A 12,308-nucleotide genomic window follows, 5' to 3' on the forward strand; every position below is an offset into this window, starting at 1 on the left:
TGGGTCAAGCTCACACGTGAAGTGTTAGGGATGCGGGTGAGTGCTGAAGCCTTACTTTGCACCCTGCCCAGCACTCTCAGTCTTGAGTCTGACTCTTCCATAGCTCCGTACCTGGTTCCACAGCCGGCACCCACGCACTGCACCCAGCCGGGCGCGTGGGTTCAGGCGTTCTCTGGGGTGGCAGCAGCAGGACTGCCAACAGGGAACTGAAACCAAACGTCGTGACCGAACAGCATCATACACAAAATGTCTTGTTTTATTATCAACTTCAGAGTTTATTAATTTATCAAACCAGGTCAAAGTGATACAAGTACATAAATAAGTACCATAACAGACATACATCCCATGAAAAGAATGAAAAACACGACGCTGTGTATTTTGTTGTCTTAAGTGACCAGAAACTGGAAAAACGCAACACTGCATTTTACTAAATGATGCTTATGATTTTTTTTTCTGCTTTTCTTAAGAAGTGTTTATTAGAAAATAAATACACAATCTGGATTCCACCTGTCCTGTCACAAGTACAAAAAGCAGGTTGCCGCCTTCTTCTTAAAAAAAAAAATAATTACAAACACTGTACACTTTCCACTTAGTCTTTTTTCACCAGCTACTGCTACAAACAGACGATGCCCGTGAGGTGAGAAATCAAATGCTGGTCTTCCCACTAGATCACTACAGTTCCTCAGAACCTCTTCCTTACAATGTCTTCACCAGAGGAACGATAAGGTTAATTCAAGACTTATTAGAAAATTTATAATAAAATTTTGCACTTCTGCAGCACATTTCAACCCAGTAAATGCCACGTGCAGTGGGTGTTGCTGATGCCAAACTACTTCTTCTACAGTTAACTGCAGTAACCTCTGGTGCAGCAAGGTCTTAGGACCTCAGGATACACTACACCCCTTTCAAACACCAGGACAGGGTTTATGGAGGCAGAGGCTACAGTCCCATGGAAAGGTGGTGGGACAGTTCACTTAGTTCTCCGTTTAATGAACAGTGATACAGGACTTCTAATGGCCTGGTGCCAGTTAAGACTGCGCACTGTAGCATGGTATCAGTGCTGCCAGGTGCCCGTGCCCAGGTGCTCTGAGGAGAGCTGAGGGGCTGCCCCACGCCGGGGACAGCCGGGTCCGGCCCGCTCCGCAGCAGCCCCGCCGCAGGGCTCAGCTCAGCCCCTCAGCGAGGCCGGCGGCACCTCGGGGAAAGCGGCAAAACGCTGCTGGTGACGAGGGGCGAGGGGAGAAGTGTGAGAAACAGCCCCGCGACACCGAGGGCCAGGCGGGAGGAGGTGCTCCAGGCCCCGAGCTGAACCTCCCCTGTGGCCGTGGAGGGACCACGGAGGATTTCCCTGCAGCCATGGAGGCTTGGAAAGAGGCCCCCGTAGTTCTTACTGATACCAGGTGAGAGTATTGCATTCTTGCAAATCCACACGGTTGCTGGAGGAGCTCCCTTTTTAGTGTGTTTTCCTGTTATGCAGTGGACCATGTTGTGTGCTTGGTAGGGAGGGAAGTATTCCTAAAGATTACCTGCTCGCTGTCCAGGCCTAGGGACAATGGGGTGGTTATACACAGGCAAGACCGCTAAGGACCTGAGATCACCCTATATGTATTCTCCTAATTCCCTTCAGCCTTTCCTTCACCTTCATGAATGTTCTCCTCGCTTGCTCCTCTGTGTTGGGGAGTGCCTTACGCTCCCCCCGACGCTGCAGGCAGCACAGGCAGGACCTGGGTGGCACGAGAAGCCTGAGGCCTGTGCTGCAGAGGGAGGCTGCCAGGCTTTGCTGCTCGAGACAAGGATCCCCTCAGGATGGTGCACTCTCTCTGCCTGAAACAGGCTTTTGGCACTCAGCACGGAGCTCTCCCACACCTTCATCCCTTTAGAAATGGGTACACCCCGGAGTGCTGTCACTGGCAGAATGACAAACCTCAAAATCCTTGCTGTCGCTGTTGATTTCACTCCCTGTGAAGACCCAGCCCCTGGCTCAGACCATTTCCACAAAGCTTTGTTTCCTAGCGTGTGTTTGAACAGCAGTATTCCTGCCTGCTTGTGCAGTAGAAAATGGGAGCAAAAGCAGGCCGAGTCACTTGCTTCTTGGGATTTAATCCAACTTTGCAGCCATGAGGCAGTGCAGTATTTTGGTCACTCTTCAGAGAAAACATTTTTTAAATTATACTTTTTCTGCAGATGAGAGCCACCTTTCTTAAACACACTGTAGACATGCTACACTAAATTTAACAGCATCTCTCAGATTTGTTTTTCACAAAGATAACAGTTTTCACAGAGCTGCTGTGTTCTAAAGGCCTGCTGTAGCTGTTTGGTGTTTGTCATGGGAGAGAGCTGTCCTTGAAGCATGAGAATTGAGAGGTCACCCTCTGAAGAACGCAGAAGATTAGGTTTGTAGCAAAATCAGAACAAATAAATTAAGCACTGTCACAACTCTTAAGGAGTTATTAATCAGGAGGTTTAACCCTCTAGGTGTTTTGAAAGTACTGTAAGTACTTCACTACCTTCTGCCACGTCACTTTCGAAGGCAGTTTATCAGCCAAGACCATGTGTTAACAGGGCCCAGAAGAATGAAGTTATTAGGGCTGTGATAGGGAGCTAACACTACACATTTTTTAGACAAGTGGGTGGAGGAAACAGTGAAAACCACTTAAAAGCGAACATTTGCTCAAATTGCTACAAATACAGTGATTGCCACTAACACCTGCTGTTCAGTTTATGGACTCGGTTTGCTCAACTACAAGACATCATCCCAAAAGCAGGCTGCTTAGGAGTTTGTTAGTTTAAATCTGTTTTTTATGTCTCCGACACAAGTATTGTATCATTTGTATTTTTCCTACTAAAAAAAATCCATGAGTCATTTCAACACCAGAAATGGTATAAATTCAGCACAGGAAATAATGCTCTCCATAGCTCCTGCACATTTATTAGGTGTCCTTCTTTTCATTAGTTTGAATAACTTGCCAAATAATAATAATAAAAATGTTCTGTTTTCTCTTTTTAACTTGTAAAGAAATGCAACTCTGGGAAAGTACAGTCTCTCTTTCTCCTTCCCCCACCAGTAATACAGAGCCTCCTAGTCTTTTGGAGGAGATATTTGAACGGTTGACACAGACCACTACACATAAAGCAGCAAATTTGCTGTGCATGATGTGAATAATTACTGCATTATAGTTTTGGTTTTTAGGGCAACTGTTGACTTAAGCAAAATAAGCCTGCAGTCCAGCTGCAGATCCAAGTTTTCATAAGTTTTCTTGTGTTTCTCCCTCCAGTGCTGTCTCCCTTAACAGTGACCCTTTTCAGACTTTTCAAGGTACAAAACCTTTACCAAATCCTCGAGCTCAGTCCTGCACACTCTGCTTTCACACATTTGGCTGATCTGAGCTTCTCCCTCGCTAAATATTTTCCACTGGCCTGAAAACAAAAATACAAAGGAGACAGATACTGACTTAGAAAAGGGCATAGGGAACTCTGAAGACATTTACAAGCACTCTCCAGACCAACTGATTCACAATGGTCAAAAAGAGAATGTCCAATCCTCCCATGGAAAATATTCAAAGTATCTTACAATCATGTAACATATTCCATGCAAAATAACTTCGTTAAAAATAATAAACAAGGACCAGAATATTATTCCTTTCTTTAATTAAGTAGTACTGTAGGTTGACCCTATTTATTCAACCATTTAGAACTTTGAATACTCTGCTTTATCACAGAATGATGTGAAAATTTAACTCTGATGGTAAACCAAAGTATTTAAAAGTTGGGAAGCAGCAAGTCTAAGTGTTTCATGCACTGTGAACTCTGCCTACCTGTGTGTAATACAAACTGTGTTTGCTGGATATTAATATTTCTATACATTTTTGATAATGTTAATAGAAATGCTCACTGTCCTAGTAACTAGAATACTATATTACAGATAACAATGACAAGCTTATGGAAGGCTGACAGCAGAAAATTAGGAAACTTTTTATATGAAAAGGTGTCTGCTTTTCACTAAGCCTCTATTATCAAGAATATATTATTCCTGGGAAAAATACGTTCTTGCCTAATTAGAGACCTCAGAAAAAATGACAACTTGTAATGCAAAAGAACTGGGAACTAAAAATGTCTATACCTAATTCAACTATCAAATTAAGTGTCATATCCCAAGCTGGATGAAGTACAAAAAAGAAATTGAATCGACAGTGTTAAAAGAATTACATGTTCTTTCAAAAGACAGATTTTAATAATGAAGATATTGTTAAGAACATAGGAAAAGCTTCTTTCAAATATAACATATATGTATGTAGGAGAACTCCTTTAATCATCTCTGAATTTTTTCTCTTCTAAATGACTTTCTAAAAAATTGGGGTAACTTGACATGTTATTTAAATAAATCCAAATTGTGCTGCTGTGCTGACATCAGTCATATTTCAGACTTATGGCATTATGGGCAGAAAACAGCCTATCTTGTATGTTATCAAAATACAGGAGACTAAGACAGCATAAACATGAACTACATGAACTGTGCATACCTCAAATATTTATAAGTATCTGTATTTTAAATTGCTGTATTTTGATTATTTAAATCTAAACTTATAAAACAGTGGAGCCATGTACTGGAGGTAAAATTAGTATATCTGTTTGACTGTGTTGAGTAAAAGAGAATGTTTTTCAAGGCTATGATTATATGGTGAATAGAAACCTGAAGAGGTCAGAATTTTACTTACTAGGGGTTGTCCTTGTTATCTGCTTGAAGTAAGGAAGTTCTTCAAATTCTCTCTTGGACACTTTTTCAACATAGAAGTGACGCAGAATCCCTTCAGCAAAGAAATGAGAAGTGCATGTTACTGGAAATGTGTCTGTTGTTCTAAACCTGGGTTGCTGTCCTGCCTTTATGTAGAATTACCGCCATGTCGAGTCACCTTGTGAAATAATCCTTACCAATTACGTGGCTTTTCAGCCTATTCTTTTTTATTCTGTTTGCCACCCCCCTGTTTTTTTGCTACTCTCCTGTAAATCCTTCTGTGGATTTCCAATTGCGGAGAGTTTGTGAGGGGTGTGAGAATTAGCCAATTCTTTTCCAACATAGCTGAACCCTTCCTTAGTATGAGTAAATGTAAGATTACAATAGAAGCCAAAATCCCAGTGTCCTGAGGAAAAACAGTATCATTTTGCACTCAGATACCATTTTGCCTGTCATGAGCTAGCAGGCAACATCACTGTCAAATCATCACAAGGCTTTATGGCTTCTTGAACACACACGGTAGTTATTAACCATCCAATCCTCTGTGACTTCTTTTCTGCTCACACTTTGGCTTGGCTTTGTGCTTTAAAGTGCATTCTAGAGATGTATCGTTTCTCTGTAAAGGGCTGCACTACATGAGGGTTTCCTTTGAGGATCACATGCTTTTTGCTTAAGATTAAGTAGATAGGATTTTTAGGAGGCTGGAGATAATTTTTATTATACTAAAAGTTCAAGGTTTGCAGAAGTGCTTGGGCTTCTGAATGCTTTTCTATTTTTTTCTAATTTTACCAGATATTATTTCCATCCTTAACACATTTTTTGCCCATATTCTAGACCATCATGGGTGTAGCATCACTAAGGCAGATAGGGCAGACTGAATTCAATAGAAAGCTTTTTGGTCCATCCTAAATAAGAACCTCCAGGCACTTGGTTCAAACCCTACTACCGATTTCTCTGCAATAAATTACACAGGGTATTACTGACAACCTGTTTGTCATTGTGCTTTTGCTCACAATGAAGGTTAGGAGTTTGCAGAACTAGAGCTTTGTGTGTTATTAATGGTTTTTGTACAGTAAAACTTGAGTATGTTGGAAGTGGCTGTAAATAGTGATATCCTAAATAGCCAGAAAAAAAGCAATCTCAAGATGCTTGGATTTGTAAATTGTCCTGGGATTTTAATGGAAGATGATACACTGTTTAAAGAAAGAACTTGCTCAACTCACCTTTTCTAATTGTCCACACATGTATTTCTATTTGAGGTGGCTTTTCAGTCTCTACTGCAATTTTTCTGATGGTTTCTCCTTCCTCTGTGAAAACGGATTCATAGACGGGAAATGTCTCTTTCCCACAGAAGTAATCTTTGTTGTCAAAGGTTTGGCTTGGCACTTCTTCTGTTTAAAAAAAGCCCAAAACACATACTACAGCTGTAATCAAGTCCTCCAGAACTTACTTGGCACCAACAGCCAAGCAGGTTTAGTTTAAAAGTAGAATTTTCACTTGTATGGCCATTCAAATCCATCTCCAGCTAAGCCCCAGACATTTAATAGTGTTCTATTCTGCTAGGTTCTGATGGCCTGTCTATGGGGCAAGACAGTATTCATATTTATAATATATATATAATAAAGATATAATTTATAAGTTTCATAAGGAAATGAGCTGTGTAAAACCAGGTGGTCTGTGAGACTCCTCACAATTTTTGAACCTGTAGTCCACTTTTCAAGCATATTTGAAATAATGGTAGAAGTCTCAGAGGTAATAAAATACCTAAATGAAAAATGGTGGTTGGACAGAGTGAAGAGACCCAAATTAATGCTTTGCTGAGGAGAAGGGCAGGTAGAACCTAGAAGGTTTGCATTTTGCTCGGCAGCAGCCAGCTGGCCAGTGCAAGCCTGGGCTAGCCACAGTGCACATTACCTCTTGCCCACCCGGTAAAGTTGTACAGCATATAAGTAGAAATTGTAATTATTCTGTTGGTAATTGGAAGTTGGACAAGAATGTAAGGGAGATGATGCAACTCAGAAACTCGGACTGCTGTTTGTGGAAAAACCTAATAATTAATACATCTCCACATATACAAGACAGACTGCAGGAAAAGGTTCAGCTTTCTTAAAAATTGACACATAGAATCTCAAAGAAAAAGAGTGTCACTTCCTTTTTGCTATTAAATTTTCTGTTGAAGCCTGTTAGTCAGGTTTTGCTGACTGTTCTCATCTCAAATGAGCCCAATAAAAGCTGTGGATCTCTGATTCACAAGTATCCAAAAGGATCTAGATACACACCTCCTGCCTGCCTACTGCCACTGCATCATGTTTTTTCCCAGTAAGCAAGGCTAGCAAGAGAAAATAGGAAGTGTGCATTCTATGAAGGATTTCCATATACGACTGAACAACTCATTTCCTCAGAGATTTCTGCCCAGTGCATCACCAAACAAACATAGAAATGGGCCATACAGATTAGAAAAGAAGTTTAAAGGCACAGATGGGAACTGGACGCTCCTTTACCCTTTATATCATATGCAATATGGCTGGTCATTTGGCAGACCATCAGCAGATTCATATTAGCAGATTTTTCACTAGTTGTAGGCATTGATTTTAGTAAGTAATGCCTACATAAGTTTAATCATTAGTGCAGCATAGAAACAATGCTAAATTTGTGGTAAGTTAGTATTTATTTCAAGGATTAAGTTACATAACTGATACCAATCAATTTATAATCGGGGGTTTGAATCATTCTGGTACATTTTAAAAAGCAGAAATGATATTATCTCCATGCACATTTCACAAGCTAGAAAATCATTTGAAGGTTCTGTGGGCACTGCGGTGGGGAAGGATGGGAGAGTCTTTTGACAGTAATGAACTTTCTGTGTACATTTCTGTAATATTCTCTTTGGAAATGAGTGTCAGGAAGTCCTGCTAACAGTAGAGAGAAGGGCAGTGACTGATCAGCACATATGTGCCCCAGGCAGCAAGCCCCCCCATTTGAGGAACAGCAGTGAACATGAGGGCTGGCCAGGCAGCTCTGCCTGTCTCACACTGAGACCTCTGCACACACATTAGAACAATGGGCACAGCTATTGCTATTTTCATCAGATCTTATTGTGACCAGAAGGCTTGAGCCAAGCCCCTTAACATGCACAGCAAAAAGGTGGTCTGCGATCAACTTTGTTTTACCTGGACAGACTTTACAGCATTTTCCTTCTACCTTCTGAGGGTATTTGCAGGGATATTGTTCTGGACAATGAATTTTCTTACATTCTTGTTTGGTGATGTTGCAGGTGCACAACACACACTCTACGATTCCAAAGGCCCGGAGATTAGGATGCCAAGATTCACCATGCGAGTATGTTTTGCCATTTGAAACACAAACTACAAAAGAAGAGAAAAGGAAGAAGTACAACTGGAAAAGGTATGTTCACTGGCTACCTCTCTAGGAATATTCATTTGATTCATGCACATTTGTTTAAAGCAGTGTCTCTATACATAATCTGTTAGTGTCTCTGGCCCATTTCTCTGCTTGTTAACTTTAACTTGGAGTTTTGCTACTTAAAATGAGTCTGAGCCTATGATCACCCTTTTCTGAGCAGTTTTGCCTAGATTCCAACTCTGCTGACATTGGTGTCCATTACTATTTTGAGGAGAACAGTGAAGGTGGCTGCGTCAAGTATTTGACTAGCTCCTCTCCAGTACACGCATTTCAGTTGTGCGTCATTAACCAGCTTTTAAAACCCACTCCTCCTTCCCCTCCTAATCTCAGTCGACACACAGGACACAGCCTGCTGCATTGGCTCTGGCTTCTAGAATTGAATCTGCAGATGACAGGATCATGACATTTGCTACTGAGTCATCTGCACAACTTTTCTTACCATTAGAAGAAACATGAACACGGCTTTTGCAGTGAGAGCCATGCTATCAGCAGGATGGATTACTGCCACCTGGGCCTTTTATTGCTTTTGCATCAGAGTTCCTGCTACATAACACACAGAACAAAGCAAGGGAATGTTGCAAAATGAAGTTTAATGTCCTTTGTGGAAATATATGTCTATTATAGAGACATTTGGCTTTTGGAATCATGAGAAAACATTAACATGAAAGGATGCATATGGGACTGAAATTTCATTCCAATAGCATCTAAGCACCTCAGAATATTTATCCATCAGTGTCCTTGGGAGACAGAGTAATACAGCTGACACTGGAAAAATCCATGCCTAGTGGAAGCCAGTTTGGGTCACCCAGCAGTTAATGGGAATTATATCACTTTACACCATGTTTGCATTTGTCCTATAAACCTTACTCCTTTCTTTTTAAATATTTTATAAACACAAAGAAAAATGCAAACTAATCCTAACAAGGTGAAAGAAAGGGCACTGCCTGATTTCTAAAAGCAACTAAAGTGAAGCTGGGATATGTTGTAAATATTTCCAATACTTCTAATATGTCATCATTTTTATTAATGCTTTTATTTGTAAAATATGTTCCTATTTTGCCTGTAACTTTCAAAAGCAATTTAATTTTTCTCTGTAATCTGAAATTTACATCTAACTGGTAACAGATGTGACCAACTGGCTTATACTTTACTGAGTTACTGAGATTTATGGGGAGTGTTCTTTGCAATGTATTGTCTTTCATGGGGTTATGCTATCATTTGGTTTATAATTTGCTACTTTTTAACTCTTTCTTAAGACATGTTTTTATTTTAGAGGTAGGAAACAGTTTTGTTTCTCAAATAAAAGCAAATAAAGTGTTATCTGTATACTAAGAACATGGGAGAAAAAAATATAAATGAGAAAACTGGTAAGTACTCAGCTGCTCAGCAGGCTGCTTACATGCTTAAATACTATATTGTTAGTTATATTTATGCTTATATGGATTTTGTTTTCCCAGCTAGAGTTCTCCAGATCCTTTATGGACATAAATATTTCATGATTTCTCCCTGACAGGGGAAGGGATAACACATGACATTGTATAGATACATATTCTGTCTGTTTTAAGGGTTTGTTTAGCACAGAACAGTTAAATAATTACTCTGAGGTAGCAGATGAAGCCTCCAGTAGAAGCCAAAATATGTCAAATAACTTCTAGTTCCTTGATGCCGTTTTTAGTGCTCTTCATATTTAGAATGATAAATCTGTATCCATGCAACTGCACAGTATTTGCATGTCGGGAGAATTGTTGTGTGTTTATTTTTTAACTTGTTGAAATGCGTCTCAAGGGGCATGTGCGTTAATTAATAAAACACTTGTCAATTGCACCAGAACAAAAGAAAATACATGGTCAGCGTTCCTGTTTCCATCGTGGGGATCTCTCAGACACTCTCCAGGCAGTGAGTGTCTGAAGTTGCGGCAGTTACTATGTACTGCATCCAGAAATATGCTATTCGTCTGTACACTCTTTTTTTGCTGAAACAAATCAGTTAGAAATTGCTTTGATGATGTCTTCATGTGTGAATTACATGTCAAAGATATTGCACTGCATGGAGATTCCTGCTCCCAGATTCAGCATAAAACACTGGCATGATGTGAATGTTTTTTCATGCTTGTTCAGGTGGATAATAAAGATCCTATGGCCAACATTCCTTCTGTTAGTTAATACCTTAAAAGATTAGTTGGCCCTAATACAAGGGCTTTTAACTCTTTGTGGGTAGTTTCTGGCATTTGTGGATAGATGCTGTTCTGAACATGCATTTTTACAGCTATTTCTTTTATGGCATCTTAGTCCTGTACCTGCAGACCTCTGTTCACTGAGATACACCCACTGTGGGAACGGAGCATCCCACCCTTTTTATTGTACAAAACCCTGCTGTCCCACTAACTGGAGAATCGATATTTTTCCCCTATTCTTGTCCTTCCTGTAATGCAGCAGGAATATGGCTTAGTCATGTTTGGCTAAGGTTTGCCTTGGTTTGGCTCAAAGTTCTGCTGTCCCCATAATGTAATATGTCCTATATTATATTATCAGGAGGCACTAAAGGATTCTTAGAGTGAGATTCATTACCTTGGTTAACTTTGCCTCTTTACAGCTCAGGCATCCGGTACAGGCTAATTGCCTACTCTGCTTCTAGTATTAGTCATGGAGAAGGAAAAGCACCCCTTGCATCCCACTGTCTCAGACAATTAGCTTAAGGTGGGGGAAGTTATGATATTGTTGTTCTTGAGAATAATTTGCTAAGCCTTGGAGGCAGAAAACCTCTTGATACTATGGCAAAGCTTTACGGTCTGAGATTTGTGGGGCAGTTTAAACATATGCTGTTTACAAGCTAGTAAAGTTACAAAATAGGAGACAGTATAAAGAAAATAAGCATGAACAATTTCCTACTGGACAAGTCACTGTGTGAACAAATTAGCAAATCTAAAGGCATCGTGGTGTCCTTTATGGCACAAAGTGCTCATTTCCCTGGTAACCACTGCACGTGTTCTCAGAATTATGTAGGACAATCCCACAAAGTAATTCAGAGAGCAACACGATAGTGTGGTGCCTTTGCAGAGTGAAATGCACTGTTGTATGTATAGGCACAACTGATCTCAGTCAAGAGCTAGTTTTGTATCCTTAATAGCTTATTGCTTTGTGCCTCCCTGGTTTGCTTTGGGTCTCTTGATACCAGTGTGAACTTCCAAGATTCTGCTGTGTATTTTGAGAAGGTGATTGATTGATTCCTGACCCAGAGTAATACTATAAGAAGTACTTGTCTTTACCTCGTCCGTGCTTATGCTTGTTGTTGATGACGATTTGTACTATTGTTCCTGAAGCTTGCTGGGGATCTGGTAGGACTCCACGGTTACTCCTGGCATTGGGAAATCGTGGAATGTTGACTACCTGCCTCGCAGAGCTGGGTGACAGGTCATAGTGGGAGCGATGGTATGAGTGTCTCTGTTTGGAGACAGAAAATGAGCAGGAAAGTAAATGCCTCATTCCAATGAACATGGGGAAAGAGGCTGTACTAGGAGCTTAAAACAGGCAACAAGAGTGTTGCCACTATCATCAAACACCATTAAATCTAATGAATGGCACCATACTAAATAAAAGCCATTCAGGTTTTGCAGATAGTTAACATGGTAATGAAGTAATCTACACATATGCAGTTGTTACTCGTCTCACCAGACTGTATATGTCAGTGTAGGTGTCTTTATCTAAGTTGGTCATCTGAAGTCCCTAATCAAGTCAATGGACAGAGAGGCAATTTTAGAACCTGACCTGTTGTGGATCTCTATATCCAAGGAGATGAATCACAACCCAGAAGTGCCTATTTTGCTCCATGTATTAAAAATGATATTCAGAGCTAGATATCTACTTTACTGATGTCTACTCTACTTTAAGATTAGATGAGAAGAATTGTAAGCCTGTCTAGTTTTCCTCATCGAAATTGCTTTCTACTAGGACTCCAGTGGCAGAGCACGTCCAGAATGACTGTCCAGCTTCTTGTTGCTTGCAGTTTTAAACTCTCATGCAAGGCTAGGGTTAGCCTTGCACAGACTGAGCAGAGCCTTACTAGAATCTGTCTTACACACTGGGAAGTCTCGTTTTATTTGCAAAGGGAAGTAGTAGTAGTAGGGTGCAGTGTGTTTTCTAGAGCAAAAACACTG

General features: G+C 40.5%; 1 protein-coding gene across 2 annotated transcripts in view; it reads right to left on the bottom strand.

Moving 5' to 3' along the window:
* Window positions 1-261: 261 nt before the first annotated feature.
* CHRDL1 (chordin like 1) overlaps window positions 262-12,308 on the bottom strand; it is a 46,029-nt gene continuing 33,982 nt past the window's right edge. The window contains exons 8-12 of one of the 2 annotated variants that reach the window (XM_075162447.1): window positions 11,421-11,595; window positions 7,903-8,097; window positions 5,956-6,123; window positions 4,716-4,805; window positions 262-3,417 (exon numbers count right to left, since the gene is read on the bottom strand). In XM_075162447.1, coding sequence (XP_075018548.1) covers window positions 3,287-3,417; window positions 4,716-4,805; window positions 5,956-6,123; window positions 7,903-8,097; window positions 11,421-11,595 — 759 coding nt within the window. In that variant the 3' untranslated portion in view covers window positions 262-3,286. The remainder of the gene's footprint in view (window positions 3,418-4,715; window positions 4,806-5,955; window positions 6,124-7,902; window positions 8,098-11,420; window positions 11,596-12,308) is intronic. The other variant, XM_075162448.1, reaches the window with a different exon arrangement.

Source organism: Calonectris borealis, chromosome 13, assembly GCF_964195595.1.
Source record: "Calonectris borealis chromosome 13, bCalBor7.hap1.2, whole genome shotgun sequence".
In the NCBI taxonomy this organism is placed as follows: Eukaryota; Metazoa; Chordata; class Aves; order Procellariiformes; family Procellariidae; genus Calonectris; species Calonectris borealis.